The sequence below is a fragment of the Aethalodelphis obliquidens genome, unplaced genomic scaffold (assembly GCF_003676395.1).
Source record: "Aethalodelphis obliquidens isolate GAN/ISIS:26980383/991018 unplaced genomic scaffold, ASM367639v1 scaffold69, whole genome shotgun sequence".
NCBI lineage: Eukaryota > Metazoa > Chordata > Mammalia > Artiodactyla > Delphinidae > Aethalodelphis > Aethalodelphis obliquidens.
In genome coordinates, this window is record NW_020838013.1 from 4558091 (window position 1) to 4578074 (window position 19984).

General features: G+C 63.1%; 1 protein-coding gene across 1 annotated transcript; it reads left to right on the forward strand.

Annotated features, from left to right (window-relative positions):
• Positions 1-6: 6 nt before the first annotated feature.
• On the forward strand, positions 7-19115 carry GRK2 (G protein-coupled receptor kinase 2). Its single transcript, XM_027090661.1, has 21 exons — positions 7-272; positions 10248-10324; positions 12206-12279; positions 12410-12511; positions 12599-12673; positions 12799-12860; positions 13659-13710; positions 13955-14046; positions 14338-14437; positions 14523-14601; positions 14690-14820; positions 15030-15124; positions 15197-15304; positions 15502-15568; positions 15884-15984; positions 16580-16646; positions 16735-16830; positions 17069-17231; positions 17393-17529; positions 17619-17732; positions 17816-19115. Exons 1-21 carry the CDS (start codon positions 160-162, stop codon positions 17978-17980), a joined length of 2070 nt encoding a protein of 689 aa, XP_026946462.1. The 5' UTR covers positions 7-159; the 3' UTR covers positions 17981-19115.
• The last annotated feature ends 869 nt before the right edge of the window (positions 19116-19984 follow it).

The window sequence follows — 19984 nt, forward strand, 5'->3', positions numbered from 1 at the left end:
TGGGGCGGCGCCGCCTGTGAGCCGCGGCGAGCGGAGCCGCGGGCGCCCAGCGGGGCCAGGCAGGCGGCGGCGCCCGAGGCCGACGGAGCGGCCGGGCCGGGCCGAGCGCGCCGAGCGGAGCGGAGCCGAGCGGCGGGACAGGCCGCCGCCGCCGCCAAGATGGCGGACCTGGAGGCAGTGCTGGCCGATGTGAGCTACCTGATGGCCATGGAGAAGAGCAAGGCCACGCCGGCCGCGCGCGCCAGCAAGAAGATTCTGCTGCCCGAGCCCAGGTGAGGCGGGCGCCGGCCCCGGCCCGCCGGCCCCTCGGCCCCGCTCCCCCAGCCCCCACCCCCCCGCCCCCGACCACCCGGGCACTGGCCCCGAGACCCCCTCTGCCCCGCCAGCTCTCCGCGTCCCGCAGCCCAGACCGGACCCCTGCGCCCCAGGCCCTGTGCACCTGAACCCGGAGCACCCCAACGCCGGGGCTTTCCAGTTGCACTGGCTCCCCGACCCGCTCAGTGCCCCTGCCCTACTCTGCTGCCTTTCCCTTCACACACTCCGCCTGGCCCCCTTCTCCGTCAGCCCCTCGCCCTTGCCTTCTCCCCCAGAGCCTCCGTGCTCCCCTTTTTCCTCCTCCGGGTGGCCCCGGGTCCCGTGGAGTCCCCTCCTCTGCCTGCCCATCTACCTGGCCTGACTATATCGCCCATCCTTTCGCCGCCCCTACTCTCGGCATCCCCGCCTTGGGGTTCCACACACCCCCCCCCGCCCCTGGTCCCCCTCGGGTGGACACTTCTGTGAGGTTTGGGGCAGACAAGTCTTCCCGGATCTTCCCCATTCTTCTGGCGGGTCACCGGCCTGGGGTGGGGATTGAGAGTGCTTTGGGGGCCGGGGTAGCGTGGGGATCAGGGTATGGTGTGCGCCACATCCCTCAGTCCCTCTCCCCTCGAATCCCTCCTCTGGTGAGGCCCGCCTGTGGTGCCCCGTGGGTACTGTTTGCCAGGGGACGTCCCAGCACCCCTGCAGCAGCTGGACCACAGCTGCCACCTTTCTGTGAGGTAACTGATACCATTGCACCTGATATCCAAGTTTCATCTGTTCAGGATTTGGGCACAGGAGTGGACAGGATACGGACAATAGCTGAGGCTGTCCAGCATTTTACGGCTTCTAGAGTATTTTCCCATTGCCTGAGCCTCACAGCAGCCCATGGGCGGGTAGGTCAGGTGTGGTTTTGTCCCCATGGAACAGGTGGGGAAGCTGAAGGCCCAGAGGTGAGTGGCCTGCCCAGTGTCACCGGCATCCAGGGTGGTGGCTGGCCACCAGATCGGGGCTTCCGGCTTCTGGTTCCACACTGTGTCCACCACTGTGGCCTGAGCCGGGGGGCCTGGCCATTCTGCATCTACAGGAGCCATGTGCCCACCACGATCTCTCATGCTGCGTGGTGAGGCCAGCCCCAGAAGCTCCTCCATCCCTGCCTAAGAGTTGCCATGCTGGTGCCCTGCCAGCCCAGGAGCCTGGGCCCGTCCTAGCTCTCCTGGTCTTATCATGTGACTTTGGGCAAGTCCCTTCCCATTTCTGGGCCTCGGTTTTCTCATCTGTGAAATGTGGATGGTGTGAAATAAGGACTGTGACTCTGTGGCATCCTGAGTTTGAAGCAGGGCCCAAGGCTGCGGCGGTGGGGAGGGGGTACGGTGCCCACGTCTCTGGTGCCCTCCTCTGTGACCCGTTCTCTGGGTTTCAGATTGACTGAACACCAGGCCTGGGAGAGGAAAATTGGCCTGCGTTTTGAAAAGGCCGTTAGGGCCCTTTTTTTCTAAGACATTTGCAATCAGATTTCTCAAAACGGGAACCAGACTGACTGTCAGCTACGGGCTGTCCAGGGAGCGGCGACAGTTAGAACAGAAATGAGTTCAGAAATGACAAAGCCACGAGGGAGGAAATGGGGGAGTCACCCTCTGGGTCTCACAGCGGCTCTCCTTGGTGGCCTTGGCCTCGAGACCCTCTGGCAGGTTGGACTTCTGCAAAGTATGAGGCGGGGCCTTTTCTGGAACTCTCTCTGTTTGGGTAATCTCGCCCCAGAATGCATTGCTCCTGATGGGGCCCCGCCTTGGGTTGGCTCTGCAGGTGTTAGAACCGTGAGCAACAAGATGTTCCTCTTTTCCTGTCCCCTTTACATCCGTGATATTGATGGTGGTGATAGGAGTAATGGTGGAAATTATAATTATTTATTTTTGACCTTTGTCATCTCAGTCGATCCAAAAACTAACCTGTGAGGTTGGCAAGGCCATGCCTTGCATGTAGTAGTTGCTCAAGAAACATCAGGACTGTGTATAGTGTCTGAAACCAGGTGAGCTGTGAGTTTTAGGGGAGCACAGCAGGAGACCGAGAGCCAGGTGTCATGGGCTCTCAGGTAGGGTCACCATCTGGCGGCACCGCATTGGGCAGATTGCCCACACCTGTGAGATGGACTAGAGGAGCAGTGACTGTTAGTGAGCTGAGGCTGGGGAAGGGCCTAGGAATCCAGGCCTCCCGCCTCGGAGGATATGCCACTCTTTGCTTTATGCTTCGCCCACCCCCTGTGTCAGATGTCTCCTGCCCTGAAGATCATTATGACTGTATCTTACGTCTGCCTGGCACTTCCTAGTTTGCAAAGTGCTTTTTACTCCATTTTATCCTTTTCACGACTGTGGGAAACAGGCATGGCAGGTGGTATTTTCCCACTTAATAGTTGAAGCAACTGAGGCTGGGAGAGGGGAAGAGACTTGGTCCCAGAGGCGAGGTGGCACTTGAACTTGGGGTCTCTGGACTCCTGCTATGCATCATTTCTTCCACACACCCCTCTGTACCTCTGCTCTCAGCCCGGTCCTTGTTTTGTGGAATGTGGCAGCTGGCACCCCTGGCCCGGAAGCACAAGGGCAGCCCCCGGCACCATCAAGGCCCAGCCCCTCGCCGCCGGCTGGGACAGAGCTGAGCTGCTGTGGCAAAGCTAGTGCACGGAGGAGATGGCTCCACGCCTGGGGTCAGGGCCAGGGACGAAGGCCGCGGTTTGTCTATGACAAGGTGCCATTTGGAGCCGTTCCCATCGTGGGGTGGTCCCTCTTGGCAGCCTCCCTGCGGCTGGTGCCCAGGTTGTGGCTTGGCCGGGAGCTGGAGCTGCCATCACAGCTCTGACTTCTGAGCGCTGCGGAACAGGAGCTGTTGGGCACAGTGCCACTCAGTTGGCACGCGGGCTTTCCCTTCTGTCACCCTATAGAACTCGAGGAAACAGACCCATTTCTCGCACTTCTCATGGAGGGAGGCAGCAGTGCAGCTGGAATCAGGAGACCGGCTTCTAATCCCACCGCAGTCCCAGCTCACATGGGCACCAGCACGTCCCTCATGCTGGCCCAGCCTGCCTCCGTTTCCACCTCGGTAAAACGAGGGGCTGCCCTTCACCGGTGACCTCTCCGCTCCTTCGGCCCTCGGGGTCTGTGGTCTGGGCCTCTCCCTGAAGGAGCCGCTGTCTCGCTTTCCCGGCAGCGGCAGCAGTCCTGCAATTAGCGTCATTTGCTTCATGTGACCACGGAGGCCTCGTGTAATTAATCTCTGGGCTCCTGGCGGAGGAGACCGGCCTGGGCGGTCCCAGGAGATGTCCCTGCCTTCCCTGGTGACAGTGGCAGCCCCAGCGGCAGATGTCAGAGCCCGGTGCCTCTTGCAGCCTCCCATTCTCTCGGCTCTTCCTTTCCTGGTCCCTCCCCCACCGTGGATTTCCTCCTTCCTGCCCTTTTCTGGCTTCCCCGTCTCCCAGACCCGCAGCTCTTCCTCCGCTGCTTCTTCATTCCTGTTAACTCTTTGCTCCCAGGACTTCCTGCCCTTGATTTGTGGAGCGGGAAGAGGTGCAGGGAGTGGTTTTCTCCCTTCCTTCTCCTTCCAGTTCTGCATCACCAGGAGAAACCCTGCTGTTTTCAGCCTTTATCCCTTACCCAGAACTTTCCACTCCAGTAGCAGCGTTCTCCGCCCCCGCCTCCCCCCACAAAACAAGATCCTCTTTTGGGCAGTCATTCCCTCTGGGCCTTTGAAGCCCCCGCGTTCCCCAGGAATGGGTCTCCGGGACATCTTTTCCCATCTGTTCTCCTTTCCAGATCATGGGGTTTCACATTTTTGCCATTAAGTTGCTCGCCCGCCTGCTGTTCCCTCAGTAAAAGGATTTGAAGGGCGCGTGAGCATGACAGGTTGGAATCCGTGTCGGGGAATCTGGGCTCTGTCAACCCGGGAAAAACGTGTCCTATTAATGCACGATTAATTCCTAGTAGTAAACTCCCGGTGACATCAGGTGTAGGCAGGCTCTGCAGCGGTGTTTCCTGCCTGCCCCGGGCACCCAGGGAGGCTCTGCAGGGGGGCCGAGCACCTGGGGGCCGGTGGGGTGGGTCTGCGTGCACACGGCTGGTGCTTCCAGGGTACCACGCTCCCGCCTCAGAACAGACAGCAGAAGCCACGAGCACGTGAGAGTCTTTGAGGAGCGCACAGCCTCCAGCACACCTGCCCTTTGCTCCTGTGGCCCCGAGGGGCCAGTGTCCTCTGCTGGACACATAAGACAGAGTCACACTCGAGTTCTCACTAACCTGTTTCAAACAGGAAAAATGAAGCGTTTGGCTGCAGCCTTTTCTAAAACAATAACCTGCCCTCTCTGCATCGCTGCTGACAGGGAGGGTAGTGTCTCCGCGGGCCAAAGAGCGGGGTTTCAGAAGTGGGTTTTCAGGTGTGAATGTGTTAGCAGCTCTGTTCTCTGAGCGGGGGGTTCTCTGACTCTGGAGGCCATTCTGGGTTTGGGGTCGGGGATGGCCCCCTTTCTGGGAGCTGCAGGGCAGGGAGCCCTGGAAGCTGTTCTGAGGTGATGGCAGCAGTGAATTGCGGGGTGTAGAGGTCGTGATGTGTGACAAGGCCGCCGGAGTGCCTTTTCCCGCACATCCTGCAAGCTGTCACTTTGTGGCCACCGTGCCCTGGGGAACCTGGGTCGCTGCGGACACTCGTGGTGGGCTCGTGTGTGGTGCCCCGTGCTGTCATTTTCTCTTCTCTGGCCCAGGACTTGCTCCAGAGTTGGCCGTTTGGGTTGGTCTTCCCCATTTGATGTGTGGCCCTGTCCTCGAGCTCAGAGGATGTTGTCAGCCCCAAGGAGAGTCATTGAGAAATATTAATAAGAAGCCCCAGGGGACTTCCTCATGCTGCTGCCACCTCGGTGCCAGGTTTCCTGGAAATGCCACGGAGGAGCGTCCCAGCCACGGCTGCAGCCTCTGATCTGCTGGCTTAACCGCCGTCGCCTCCCAGAGCGTGACGGTTCCCGGCGTGGCTGCACCATGCCCGCCAGGCCCGGAGTCCCCGGGCCAGCTTGCACCGTCCTCGGTTTCGTGGTTCTGGCATTCCTGTCACACGGGAGCACAGGAGCCATGGCCCTTGGCCGGCCAGGTGCCGGCCAAGGCTGCCCCCAGCCTGATGGGCTCCCGCAGCCACTGGCAGTGGGTGGAGGGCAAGGCGGGCAGGGCAAGAGTCCGGGGTCCCCTGGGACTCTGCACCCAGCTCTCCGGCAGAGGCTGGGCTAGGCCCTTGCCTGGTGGGAGGCCCTTTCTCAGGGAGGGCTGGACATTTTCTTGCCGCTAACTTGGTTGGGACTCAGGGTGAGCTACTCAGCTGATTCTGGCCTTGACTTCCTCACCATCAAGATGAGTGTGTTTGCTTCTGACCCTGCGGTCCCTCCCGGTCCATACAAGCTACGGTTTGTGACCCTGAGTGGGTGTCATCTGTGAGGCCCGTGCACCACAGAGTGAAGGACTTAGCTTTCCCTTTGAACCATGTGGTGCCGGAAGGTGCCGGAAGTCCTCCCCTTCAGCCCTAACCCCCTCCCTGCCGTCCCATCACCCCAGCCCGCGCTCTGGGCTGGGAGGGCGGAAGTGCTCTCTCCCCTGGTGTCAGGCTGGGCCTGCTCCTCAGAGCAGCTGGAGCCAGAGTGAGCAGCCCTGGCTGTCGGGCAGCGGGGCCGGGCAGCTCCTGCCAGGGGGCCCTTGCTCCTTTGGCAGGGCAGGTATCGGGCTCTGCCCACTGGGGCCCCCAGACTGTGCGGCACGAGTGCCTGAGGCTGGTTTGTGAGCAGAGTGGAGTGGCAGCCGCTCAGGCTCAGGTTCGGGGGTGGGGTGCTCATGGGCCCAGCCACGGGGCAGGCTTGCCAGTCAGAGCCCCACCCTCTGAGGACACAGCAGGTGTGGGGCTGAGACCCCAGCAAGACCCGGTGGCTTCTGGTCACATTCCAGAAGGAGGCGCTTGCTGGGGGTTCCAGCAGGAGGGCTCCCTTCAGGAGAGGGAGGGAGCTGACGGCCCTCGCAGCAGGGCTGCGTTCTCTTGCTGTGTCCTCTCCGCCTTTTTCAGTGGCCAGCTCAGTGTTGGCAATTCAGCATTTGTTGACATCCTCATTTTACAAGTGGGGAAACTGGACATTTAAAGTCTGTGACTTGGCCTGGCCTCAGGGAGGGAGGTGGGGAGGGCCATTTGGAGCCCAGGCCTGGGTACCGGTCCGACTGCAGCAACTAAGGCCACTGAGGCCGTTCCCTGGAGGGGCTGGGTCCTTCGGGGGCTGGGGGTGGGGCTGGGGCGGGGAGGGTGCAGATACTGGGCTCTCTGGACAACCTGGAGTCCATCTGGGGACCACGTCCTCCTGGATATCAGAGTTGTTGACCTGGGCGGGGACAGGAATGCTGCTCTGGGGCCTTTGCCACTCAGACTCCGCCAGTATCAGGGAGAGGGGGTAGGAGATGAAGGTGACCCAGCCCAGGAGGCCGCCACCGCCTCCTGTGCCAGCCTGTACTTGCCACCCTGGCGGGAGCATCCCCCATAACACACTTGTCTAACCTGCCAGCTCCCTGGGCTCCAGCCCTGTGGGAATGGACAGGAAACCCTAACGTTGCAGCCTTGGGGGCCTCTCCTTCAAGGACTCCGCCGAGTCTGACCTCGTGTTTGGTTGGGGGGGTGTGTTTATTTTATTTAGAAAACATTTTTTCTTTTTAAGGAAGAAAGTGGAAGTGCTGCGGGCTGGGAAGAATGCTGTGGCCATCCACCCTGTGCAGCCTTCCGAGGGAGGCAGGGTCTGGCCACTGAGCAGCGCGGAGCCCGGGCCTTTCCTCCGCGCCCTGGGCCGAGCCGGTGGCGGAGCCCCCAGGAGGGCAGAAGGCCCGCGCCGGGTGCCATGCCTGGAGAGGAGCTTGCGGCTCCGCTCTCTCGCGGGCTGGCCCTCTGCGAGCGTGTTTCCCGGCCTTTGCATGTCCAGCCCACGAGCCCGCGGCGGGAAGTGGCGGCACTGCTCTGGGCTGGGCATTCCCATCGCGCCGCCTTGGCTGAGCTGGCGCCAGTCTTGCTGGTTCAGGGGCAGGGGCTTCCCAGTAACTACTGCAGGGGCTATGCCCAGCTGCCCCGTAGGGTCATCTGACAGGCCGGAGTCACCCTGCCTGTCACCTGCATCTGCCTGTCTGGACGTTCCCTCTGACTATCCAGCCCCATGGAAGATCGACATCTTGTGATATTTCTTCCCTCTTTATTGCTTTGTCCACCTCCCAGGAGAAATCTGGCCCTCGCAGGGTCCCCGGGCTCCACACCCCTACCTCCCGGCTGCCTGGTCTCGTGACCCTGCCAAGCCTTCGCTACCTTGGACTGGGCCCACCCCGCTGTGCTTCACCCAGCACATCCCCCGGCCTGTTTCCCTGTCCGAACGGGAGGCCCCAAGCTGTCCCTCGCAGAGCTGGGAGCCCTGAGAGATCGGCGCAGAATGCGCCCCACAGACTCCCTGGGCTCCCTGTCTCCAGTCCGCAGGCCCCAGGGTGGGGGCTGTGTCTTGCTCAGTGTCACAGATTTTTTAGCTTCTGATGTGTGTGAAGTGCATGAGGGACTTGGGGCTGGTCTCACCTCCTGAGTCCCTGGGAGTCCCACGGGGCCAGGGAGATGTGTCCTTGACGGTGGCTGGTGGACGTGAGCAGGTGTGTGGCCCCCAGGAGGGGAGAGTGTGCCAGCGTGGCTGAGGGCCACGTCCCGGCCTTGGAGTCCCTGTGGTTGTGGAGGGCGTCCTCACTTTCTGAGAGGGAACCGGCTCTGACGTGGTAGTTCAGGGCCACTGGGCCGTTGGCCCTCAGCTGGGGCTCTTACCTTGTCGGCTGGAGTCACAGGATGGCGACACAGGAGGGCTGTCCAGGTCATCGGCACCCTTCTTCCTGTTAGAGACAGTTTTCGGAGGAGGTCACGGCATCTCTGAGCGTCTGGGGGGAGGGGTCACAGCTCCAGGACTGCTCACGCCGGCTCTGCACGCTCCCATGTTGTCTTGCGTGGCCCGAATGCGGACGAGGGCCCGGGAGGGCCTGGGCCTCCACCCAGACCACCTGAGAAGGAAAGTGCTGAGCAGGACAGGGCAGGAGTCGCCCCACCTGCGAGCCCAGGCCAGGGGTTGGGCGGCGTCTGCTGGCTGCACTGGCCCTGCCTGGAGCCTTCTCTCCTCAGGCCCCCTCTCTGATGGGGCCCGGGGCCTCAAGACCCCCAGCTGGCCTCGTCAGCTCTTCTTCTGTCCTTCCATCCATCCATCCAACAGACGAGCCTGCTCCTACCCCACCTTGTTTCTTCCCCTCCTTCCTGGCCCAGTGTCATCAGCTACCTGGGCTTCCTCCTGTGGTACCTACCCCCAGCAGAGTCTGCCCGCTCACCCGCCGCCCTGGACCGAGCTTCCCAAGTGTTGTCTGCTGAGCCTCCGCCCTGCCCCGTGGCTCATCCCTGGCTGGGTCTTCCCTGCCTGCCCCCATGCCCACCCACCTGCCCTGGACTTTGTCACCTGTGACATCCTGTTTGCATTTGAGGAACCCAGTGAGGTTCTGCCTTCTCCACACGGCCTCTCCCAATGACCCAGAACATTCTTTCCTGTCTGAGTCTCCTCCAGATGACAGGGCCCCACTCAGGCTTTGTCTCATGCTGTCTAATGTCACAGAACCACCAGTGCAGGACTGGGAGGGCCTGCCTGGGGGGGGGGCAGGGTTGCATGGCACCTTCCACTAGGTGATGGGCAGCAGGACCCTGTGCTGGGCTCCAACAGGGGTACGGGGATACAGAGAGGTGGGCACACAGAGTCCTCTTCATCCGTGGCCTGCTGGCAGCCCCATGTATCCTGAGGCCTGTGAGCATTGTACAGGCTCAGGTGTGACTGCCCAGCACGGCCCTCCGTATGGGCAGCTGGAACCCAGGCTAGTGAGGTCCAAACGGGACCACAGCTGGTTGGCAGGGTGGGACTGCAGGTGGCCCAGGAAAGGAGAGGAAGGGACAGCAAGAGGTGACTGAGGCGTGAAGCGTGGCCAGGTGTGGCTTTCCCAGACAGCACTCGGCAGTGGGGGGAGATAGCCGGGGGCGGGGAGTGTGGGCTTGGGCTTCCGTGGTCACAACAGTGGCCTCTGCTCTGCTGCCCTCCCAGGCGACCCAGGGGCAGGGGGTTTTACTTCGGGTATCAGGGACACGGGAGCTGAGGCTTGGCTTTTCTTTTTCAATATTGAGATATAATTCACATAACATAAAATTCATCATGTTAAAGTGTACAATTCAACACATTTACTGTGTTGTGCAACCTTCACCACTGCCTGATTCCAGAACATTTCCATCACCTTATGAAGAAACCCTGTGCCCATTAGAAGTTATTCCCCTTTTCTTCTCCAGCCTGACACTCACTAGCCTGCTTTCTGTCTGTAGACTTGCCTGTTCTGGACAGGTGGTATAAATGGAATCATATAACATGTGGCCTTTTGTGACTGTCCGTTCACGTAGCAGAATCCTCTTAGGTTTATCCATACCGTGCGCACATGCACACCAGCACTTCACTCCATTTCCTGGCCAAGTAGTATCCCATTGTCGGGATGGGCCATATTTTCGTGACCCATCATTTGCTGATGGGTGAGTCCTGGCTTTTGAGGTTTGGCCAAGTTCCTAAAGCCAGACAAGGCAGCGCTGGGACCAGGCTTCTGAGCAGCCACCTGCTGGTCACCCTAGCTGTGGGGGACAAAGCCTTGGTAGGCAGGCACAGCATTGCTCAGGTCTCTCTGGTGTGGCCACGGTCAGGTCCAACAGGGGTGGCTGCCTTCTTGGAGGGAGCGATGACACCCACCAGCAGTGCCCTCCACTCTGGATTCTGGGAGAGGAAGCAGCGACCTTCCAGGGAAGCAGGGCCAGCAGGCCTGACAGGAGCCTTGGGGGCTCCAGGTCACCCCGGCCCCTGTGTCTTTCAGCATCCGCAGCGTCATGCAGAAGTACCTGGAGGACCGGGGCGAGGTGACCTTTGAGAAGGTCTTCTCCCAGAAGCTGGGTGAGTACGGTGGGGGCTCTGCCGGCCCTGGGGCTTCTGCCACTTGTCCTGCTGCCCAGGCCTGGGGGGGTGTGGGCAGGATGACGCCGGGGCCGCCTTCCTGCCCCCATCCCAGCCGACTGGGCTGTGCTCCCCTCTCCCAGGAGGTTTGGCCTCCCAACCACCGGGGCAGGGGGCAGGGCAGCCAGCGAGCCCCCCGCCTCCCCCGGTGACAGCAGGCAGGGCGGTGACGTAGTGCCCTCCCAGCCCCTGGCCGTCAGCCCCGGAGCCCCCTGAAGGGGCGGGGCCAGCAGTCTCCCAGGGCCGCCAGGGAAGTTCCTCCTTTGGGGTTTGTTTTTGAGAGTTGCAGCTTCCCCTTGGTGCAGGCACAGCTGCTCGGGCCGTTGGTAGAACTGACAGGAAGGGGCGGGGCCCTTCCTGTGGCGCCCGCCAGGCTGTGGTCGCCCCCGCCCCCCCCACGGGCCTTCTTTGTGAGCAGCCTGCTTTGGCCGGCCCCTCCGTTCCTCGTCCTCAGTGCCCGTGTCTTAGAGGCTTCGTGGGTCCACCCCACGGACCTGGCACACAGGGAAGGGTGAGGCGGGGCACAGGGAAGCAGGCTCCGGCCACACACAGCTCCGGCTCTGAAATGGGAGTGGCCCGGCCTGGCAGGATCGGGGCGTTGGAGGTCAGGCTTAGCGAGTCAGTGTGTCGGGAAGCACGCCGTGTGGGTCCCCTGCCTGTGCTGTGTGACCTGGCACATTGCTTCACCTCTCTGAGTCTCACCTGGGAGCTAGGACTCAGGAGCCCCGCTGCCGAAGACTGTTGGAGGGCCAGGTGAGGCGGTGGCAGTGAAAGCCCCTGGCCCATGGGAAGCCCTGGTCACAAGTTACTAAAGGCACACTCTCGAAAGGCCAGTCTGCCCTTACCAGAAGTGCTGGCCGCGAGCTCTGGCAGAGGTGGAGGTGCCCAGGCAGTGGGGACGGTGCCCCCAAGAGGTGTGGAAAGTCACCCAGCTCGAGCCTGGTCACGCGTGTTGGGCTGGAGGGAGTAGAGACCACCCTTCCTTCTGCTTTGCCCTCCAGGGCTGCTCTGGGGCCAGGCTTCCGGCCCCCGTCCCTGGGGAGGATGAGGCCTAGCCCACGCAAGGTCTCCCGTGAGCCCTTCCTGCAGCCCGTCTCACCTCTTCCCTTCCCCAGAGGCCCATGCCCTGTGAGGCCCCCTGCACCAAGGCCACACTCTCTGGCCTGTCCTTCCCAGGACCTGCCACTGGACAGAAGGGCCCTGAGTTCTACCCATGCTGCCGCACACCGCCTGCCTGACAGGTCTCCCTGAGCCTCGGTTTCCCCAGCTGGACCTGCCCTCCCTGTCTGCCTGTTTCTCATGGCTGCTGTGAAAATCAGCCAGATGACAGAGGGGGGTGTAAGGCCCAGGGAGAGGGACACCCCCCCGCGCCCACCCGGAGGCTGCCTTCCTGCCCCCACGCAGCAGCCCTGGCCTGGGCTGGGTGGACCTCACTGACCCTGCACAGCCTGACCGGTGGGTGTGTCGCCCTCCTTGAGGAGCTACAGGCCCTAGACTGCAGTGAGAGGGTGGGGGACCCGGGCGCCAGAGTCTACTCCCCACCTCTGCCTCACCAGGGCACCTGTCACTTTCTAGCCATCATCTGAGGAAGCAGATTCTGAGAGGAGTAGAGGTGCAGGCGCCCCGACCCCGAATCCAAGAATCTTTGGTTGGCGACAGCCTCCGAGGCCACCTTGCCCAGCCTCTGCCTGGGGCAGAGATCACCTCTGCCACCTCCTCGGCCAGTTCTGCCCAGGAAGCCCCAAGCCCACCCCACCCTCCATGATGGGCAGGGCTCTGCGGGGTGTGTGGCTTGGCGTGATGCACGATGCTTGCTTTCAGGGTACCTGCTCTTCCGAGACTTCTGCCTGAAGCACCTGGAGGAGGCCAAGCCCTTGGTGGAGTTCTACGAGGGGGTGAGGCTGGGCTAGCCTGGCCCTGCTGCGCATGGAGAAAGGGGCAGGGCTGGGGCTGCTTTCGCTGAATCTGTAAGACACCCCCGCGCCCGCTGGGCCAAAGCTCACCTGTGGGGATCTTGTCCTCTAGATCAAGAAATACGAGAAGCTGGAGACAGAGGAGGAGCGCCTGGCCTGCAGCCGGGAGATCTTTGACACGTACATCATGAAGGAGCTGCTGGCCTGCTCACACGTGAGTGCCCGGGCCCGCGTGCTGGCAGGGGCGTGGGGACGGGAGGGGTGGCCCCGTGGAGAACGAACACACCTCTGTCTTCCCCAGCCCTTCTCGAAAAGCGCCATCGAGCACGTCCAGGGCCATCTGGCGAAGAAGCAGGTGCCTCCGGATCTCTTCCAGGTGTGTGCTGGCCTTTTCCCCGCTGCTGCCCAGCCCGGCCGGGGTCCCCCTTGGGCAGCACAGGTCCCAGAGCCTGGTCAGCTCCCACTCTGGCTCAGCCACCAACCTCCCGCTTCCTCCTGTAGCCATACATCGAAGAGATCTGTCAGAACCTCCGAGGAGATGTGTTCCAGAAATTCATTGAGAGGTGAGAGCGGGCTGTGAGCGGCAGCAGAAGGTGGGGAAGGGCCGCTCTGAGAAGGGGCGTGGATGGCGCGGAGGAGAGAAGCCAGCCTGCTTTAGTCCCCAACGCGTGGGCCCCTGGGGCTGTCTACACGCCAGCGCGGGGGCTCCTAAGAGGTCGTCACCTCCCCGACACTCCCCGACACTCCCGCCCCACCCTTCCCAGCACCAGGCACCTCCAAGCCTGTCCAGGGAGGGTCGAAAGGGAGCGAGGGACCACCCACGCATCTTCCCTCCCATGGACTGTCTAGCCCCTTGCTGGGCCCGTCGGGGTTGAGAAGCATCAGGCTGGTGGTAGGGATGGGCCCGAGAGGACACACTGCCACCCCGCTGCCCAGTGTGGCCTTCACGGTGCATGGGAGTTGTAGGGAGATTTCAGCTCCACGCAGGGAACAGCTTTCTTAATGTCCCAGCTGCTTAGTCGTGGAGTGGGGGCTTCACAGGGAATGAGTGGTGTGTCCCTGGAAGTATGCAAGCAGGGATGGGGTGAGCATTGTTGTGGATGTGGTAGCAGGAAGTCGGGGTCAGACTGGAAGACCTCACCTCTAAGCTTATCTCATCCCAGCAGGAACCCACAGACAGACAGCAGCGCCAGCATTGTGGGGGCTGGGGGCAGCTCGGGCTGGCAGTCTTCCTGGGCAACCCCAGAAGAGGGCACTGCGGCTCGGGAGTCCAGGGGATGGTAGTGGGTGAGGCCGGCTCACCCCAGCATCATTTCACTCACTTTCTAAGGCTCAACTGAGCCTGGTTTCTTCTCTCGCAGCGATAAATTCACACGATTTTGCCAGTGGAAGAATGTGGAGCTCAACATCCATGTGAGTGGGCTGGGTGGGCGTGGAGAGCCCCCTCCCTGCTGCCCCTCCCCAGGGACCCGGGCCCCAGGGCTGGGCCAGGGCCGGGGAGGCCAGGGGAGTCGACCCTTCAACGCCCAGGGGCTGGCTGTGGGGTTGGTGCAGGAGCCCAGCGGGGACAGCTCAAGGCAGGGAAGCACATGGCGACGGTGGCCCCAGGGCGGGGCCCAGGCATCCTGCAGTGACCCCGTTGCTGCCGTCCCCGCAGCTGACCATGAACGACTTCAGCGTGCACCGTATCATCGGGCGAGGGGGCTTCGGCGAGGTCTACGGGTGCCGGAAGGCCGACACGGGCAAGATGTGAGCACTTGGTGGCATGCCTGAGGGAGAGGAGGGCCACGGAGGGGTGCCCTGAATGGGCAGGTGTCCGCAGAGGGCCACACACGGTTCTTGCTCTGTTACCTGCCGTGGCCCCTGGAGCCCCGGCCCACCAGCACTTCTGCCCTCTCTCTGTCTCTGTGTGTCATACGCTTGTCGTGGTGTCTAGTCTTCCCCACAAGGGCCCTGAGGACTGCCCACCCCACCTCACCCCTGGGGCCCTGCACTGCAGGTGCCAGCAGACCGCCTGACCAACCAGCCCCTCCCCTGCAGGTATGCCATGAAGTGTCTGGACAAGAAGCGCATCAAGATGAAGCAAGGGGAGACACTGGCCCTGAATGAGCGCATCATGCTCTCCCTCGTCAGCACCGGGGTGAGCGGGCAGCTGGCCACCAGCTCAGCCTTTGGCTCCGAACCTGGCACAGCTTCTGCTGACCTCCTCTCCCACCCCTTCCTAGGACTGCCCGTTCATCGTCTGCATGTCGTACGCGTTCCACACGCCAGACAAGCTCAGCTTCATCCTGGATCTCATGAACGGTGAGTGCCCGGCCTGGCCCCAGGTGGACCTCGGGGCTGGGGGCCGGGGTGGGAGCTGAGCACCCCCCTGCTCGGCTGCTTCCCTCAGGCGGGGACCTGCACTACCACCTGTCCCAGCACGGGGTCTTCTCTGAGGCCGACATGCGCTTCTACGCGGCCGAGATCATCCTGGGCCTGGAGCACATGCACAACCGCTTTGTCGTCTACCGGGACCTGAAGGTGAGGCGCCCCGCCCTCCTCCCAGCACGAGCTGCCCCCGTTCCCAAGACAGGCCCGGCCCGTCTCCTCGCCTGCGCGCCCCCGACCCAGGGCCCTGTCCCTGGACACCCATACCCTCTAGAGCAAAGACAGCGCCCCAGCTGGCGTCTTGCCCGGCCGGGCCCTGTCCTGAGCTGCTCGGGGGACGGCTCACTGGGCTTCCTCCACAGCCGGCCAACATCCTGCTGGACGAGCATGGCCACGTGCGCATCTCAGACCTGGGCCTGGCCTGCGACTTTTCCAAGAAGAAGCCCCACGCCAGCGTGTGAGTGCCCCAGCACCCTCTCCCTTCCCGCACCCTCCACCAGACCCACTCATGGCCTCCTCGCTCCCACAGGGGCACCCACGGGTACATGGCCCCCGAGGTTCTGCAGAAGGGCGTGGCCTACGATAGCAGCGCCGACTGGTTCTCCCTGGGCTGCATGCTCTTCAAGCTGCTGCGAGGGTGAGCGGCCGTCCCGGGGCGGTGGGGGGGGCGGGACAGAGACAGGCTCTTCCCCAGGCCAGCCAGAGCGGGGCGGGGGTGGGGGGTGGCGGGACAGAGACAGGCTCTTCCCCAGGCCAGCAAGGATCGTCCATGCTGCCTGCCTCAGTTTCCCCATTCCCGTCCTCTGACCTTGGACTTCGGCCTTTCTTGCCCAGGCATAGCCCTTTCCGGCAGCACAAGACCAAAGACAAGCATGAGATCGACAGAATGACATTGACCATGGTGCGTGGAGGGTCCCAGCCCGGGGAGGCTGGGCGGAGTCCACGGGGGGCCACAGTGAGGCTGGAGTCTCCTGCGGGCATCAGGGTCTCACCCGCCAGCAGCCATCTCCAGCCGCTTAACCCCACTCTGGCCTCCTTCCCTGTAGGCTCTCGTCTCTCTGTCGTCAGAGCAGAGATGCCTGCTAGGGGCCAGTTAGGAAGCTCTCCCTCTGCTGGGGGCCTGGACCCTCCTGCCCCTGCCCCAAGCAGCCTCAGGAGCCCCAGAGCTGGGATGGGGCCCGGGCCTCTGCCAACGTCCCCCTACTCCTCCCTGCAGGCTGTGGAGCTGCCCGACTCCTTTTCCCCTGAGCTCCGCTCCTTGCTGGAGGGGCTGCTACAGAGAGACGTCAACAGGAGGCTAGGCTGCCTGGGCCGAGGGTGAGTGCCTGAGACCAGGGCCATTGTCCCAGGCCTTCCCTCCCTGCTGGGCCCTGGGTGGTGTCCACGCTGCTGTGTCTAGGCCTCTGCAGTGGGCTGCTGGGCCAGTCTGCCCAAGCCTCTGCCTGTGCCCCTAAGAAGACAAGGCCTGTGTCCTGTCACTGGAGCCTCGTCCGTGGTCCCAGTCTCCTTTGAAGAGTTCACAAGCTGGGGCGTGGCCCTGCCCAGTGTTCTCAGGGGGAGGGCTGCCTGCGGTGCAGCTGCTGGAGGTGGGTGTGGACCAGCTTCCCGAGGGGCCTTGTAACACAGATGATGAGGGCAGCAGCCTTTTATGTTTATTAAACATACGCTAAGCGCTGGGCATGATGTTGCAAGATTCACAATATTAAAACTCACGGCAGCCCTACGATGTGGGAACTGCTGTTCTCCCCGTTTTAGAGATGGGGAAACCGGATGAGGTTTAAAGGACTTGCCCAAGGTCGCAGAGCCAGAGAGTGGCTGAACCAGGAGTTAACCTGGGCCACCTGCCCCACAGCCCAGGCTTTGCCCCCTGGCCTGGGTGGTGCCAAGCCCCGATGACCCGCTCTCCCTGCAGGGCCCAGGAAGTGAAGGAGAGCCCCTTCTTCCGTTCCCTGGACTGGCAGATGGTCTTCCTGCAGAAGGTAACAGCCTGGGGGCCGGGGCCGGGGCCGGGTGGGGCCCTCTGTAGCCCCTGCCCCGAGCTGATGCTCAGCCCCTGTTCTGCTGCAGTACCCTCCGCCGCTAATGCCCCCACGAGGGGAGGTGAATGCGGCAGACGCCTTCGACATTGGCTCCTTTGATGAGGAGGACACAAAAGGAATCAAGGTACTGGGCCTTGCCTGGCCTCTCAACCCTGAGCTCTAAGCCCAGCCCGGCTGGCATCCTCCTCCCTCCTCTGCCCTGTGAGACCCCCATGCCAGCCCCGTCTGCCTGTTGGGCCTCAGGCTTCTCCTCCCCAAACATCCCTGGGGGCGGCAGTTGGACCAGACCACCCTGCCCTGGGGCCCTGCGGCCAGGCAGGCCTGTGGCCGATGGATGTCTCTTCCCTGGCCCTGCGGTGAAGTTACTGGACAGCGACCAGGAGCTCTACCGCAACTTCCCCCTCACCATCTCGGAGCGGTGGCAGCAGGAGGTGGCAGAGACTGTCTTCGACACCATCAACGCTGAGACGGACCGGCTGGAGGCCCGCAAGAAAACCAAAAACAAGCAGCTGGGCCACGAGGAAGGTGAGGGTCGGCGGCTGCTGTGGGCGCCCAGTGCCCACCTTAAAGATCGGAAACAGGCTCAGGTTTCAGCCAAGGTCACAGCCAGAGAGCAGCCGACCCAGGATTCAAACCCGGGCGGAGCGGGCCCGGCTGAGTCCCCCTCTCTTACTCTCTTGCACCAGACTACGCCCTGGGCAAGGACTGCATCATGCACGGCTACATGTCCAAGATGGGCAACCCCTTCCTGACCCAGTGGCAGCGGCGGTACTTCTACCTGTTCCCCAACCGGCTCGAGTGGCGGGGCGAGGGCGAGGCCCCGGTAAGGAGCGGGCCGGGGCCGGGAGCCCCTGGGGTTGGCGGCTGGCGGGGCCTGTCCCGCGCCCTCACCGCCCACTCCCCGCCCTGCAGCAGAGCCTGCTGACCATGGAGGAGATCCAGTCGGTGGAGGAGACACAGATCAAGGAGCGAAAGTGCCTCCTCCTCAAGATCCGCGGCGGCAAGCAGTTCGTCCTGCAGTGCGACGTGAGTGGGGGCCCGGGGCGGGGGGCGGGGGCGGGGCCAGAGTGGCCTTCGGGCCCCCCTGACAGACCTCGGGGTGTGTGCAGAGCGACCCCGAGCTGGTGCAATGGAAGAAGGAGCTGCGTGACGCCTACCGCGAGGCCCAGCAGCTGGTGCAGCGGGTGCCCAAGATGAAGAACAAGCCGCGCTCGCCCGTTGTGGAGCTGAGCAAGGTGCCGCTGGTGCAGCGCGGCAGCGCCAACGGCCTCTGACCTGCTGCCGCCACCCGCCCGGCCGCCCTCCTGCCCGCCCGCCTTTTATAAACCTCTAATTTATTTTGTTGAATTTTTATTATTTGTTTTCCCGCCAAGCGGAAAAGGTTTTATTTTGTAATTATTGTGATTTCCTGTGGCCCCAGCCTGGCCCAGCCCCCAGGGAGGGGCCCGCTTGCCTTGGCTCCCGCTGCCGCCCACCCAGCCACTGTCCAGCCACCCTCGGCCCCGCCCCCAGGGGCCACCCACCCCCGGTGTCTTCCCCTGCAGGGAGAGCAGCCGCCCCCAGCGGCCCTCCTGCCCCTTCCCCAGGGATGGTGCCACGTGGAGTTGGGCCACCTCCAGCTCTGTGCCCACAGCCCAGCTGGGTGGCCCGGCATTCCCCAGCCCAGGGGAGGCCGCAGGGCAGGGATGCTACTTGAATTTTCCCACCGCGGCCCCTCCTGTAACAGGGACACAGCCCTGCACTGACCTGCCCTCCAGCTAGTCGGTAGACAAGGGGGCCCGTTGTCTCCCTGACCCCAGGGCCTCCCGCGTGACTTAGGCTCCTGCACCCTTTCTTGGGAAGGGTCCCCCGTTCCCACCTTCCCTGGACACCGTGGGGCTTGGCCAGGAGGGTGGTGTTGGCAGCGGCTGCTGCTGCCCTCACCGAAGCCCCCTCTTCTTCCCACCCCAAGCACCCAGGCTCAGGGACCACAGAAAAGGCACCTGTGGATTGTGCCACGCTGGCCTCGCCTGGCCCCGAGCCCCCCTTCCCTGGGCTGGGCAGGGCCTCTTCTGCCCAGGACCACAGGGGGCCGGCCTGGGCTGGCCGGGCAGCACAGTGAGAGGGGGCCGGGTGGGGCAGCCCTCCCCATGCCAGGCCGCTCCGTGCGTGCCCCCGGCCGTCCAGCTCCAGAGCCCCGTGTCCCGTCAGTGCCACTGCCCACAGGGCGCCACCTCGCCCGCAGCATGCCCCCTCATGCCAGTCGCTGCCGTGTGTGGTGTCGCGCCCTCTCCCCCGGGGCTGCGTCAGTGGGCCCTCCACTCCCATCTACTCACCCCACCCCCCCCGGGGCGTCTCTTTGCCGATTTTTGAATGTGATTTTAAAGAGTGAAAAATGATATACGCGTTTTTATAAAAAATGGTGCCTGACTCCTTGGCTGTGTCAGACTCTTTTGTGCCCGATGGTCATTTTCAGTCTCCACGGGGCTGGGGCCTGAGGAGAGGGTCTTGGTGGTGCCAGATCCCCTCCACCTCCACAGCCGGCATCCACGGCCAGCCCAGGCCCAAGCACCCCGGGGCGGGGAGGGGCTCCCACTCCGCCCCTCCTACCCTGTGGGAGCAGAAGGGGTCTTCCGCCCACTGCCAGGGAAGCAGGAGGAGGTGCCTGCCCTTTGGTGCCTGGTGTCATGTTTGGACCGACCGAGCCCACCTGGCCCTCCAGGACCCATGCTGAGGACACCCCTGTGGACAGATGAGCACCTCTGCCCTTGGGGCCACACCGCAGTCTCTGGCCTTCGCCTTCTCTGGCTTTGGTCTTACCTCCGGCCTTGCTGTGCAGCCTCCAGTAGAGGTCCCTGAAGCCTGAGCCTGAGGGATACCCCAGCACCAGGCCTCATGTACCCAGAGGCTCTGTTCAACTTTCTTTTCCCCAAGTCCCTGCCGTCCAGGCCCACACGGGTGATGTCGCTGCTGCCCGCTCCGTGCAGGACTCTGCTGGCAAGGACTCAGCTCCACGGAGCCTCTGAGGAAATGGCTTTTCAGCTGGGCCTCCAGCACTGGGGTGGAGGAGGTGGGGATGCATTTCCGATGCAGGGAAGGGCCCGGCAGTCAGGAGTGGCTCAGGTTGGCAGGAGCACTGTGGGAAGGAGCCAGGCCTGGGAGGCCCTGAATGCAGGCTGAACCCACCCCAGAGCCCAGGGGCACTTAGTGACTGCACGACGAAGATGGCAATGGAGATGCAGCCCGAACCTGGATAGGCTCTGGGGAGTCCTTGCAGGCTCTGGACCGGGGCTGCATGA

Excerpts from the sequence above, each read along its gene's own strand:
- GRK2 (XM_027090661.1), top strand. The coding sequence starts at position 160 with ATGGCGGACCTGGAGGCAGTGCTGGCCGATGTGAGCTACCTGATGGCC. Across the intron at positions 17,232-17,392 it reads GCAGCTGGGCCACGAGGAAG|ACTACGCCCTGGGCAAGGAC; the intron begins GTGAGGGTCGGC and ends CTCTTGCACCAG. Across the intron at positions 17,530-17,618 it reads GGGGCGAGGGCGAGGCCCCG|CAGAGCCTGCTGACCATGGA; the intron begins GTAAGGAGCGGG and ends CCCGCCCTGCAG.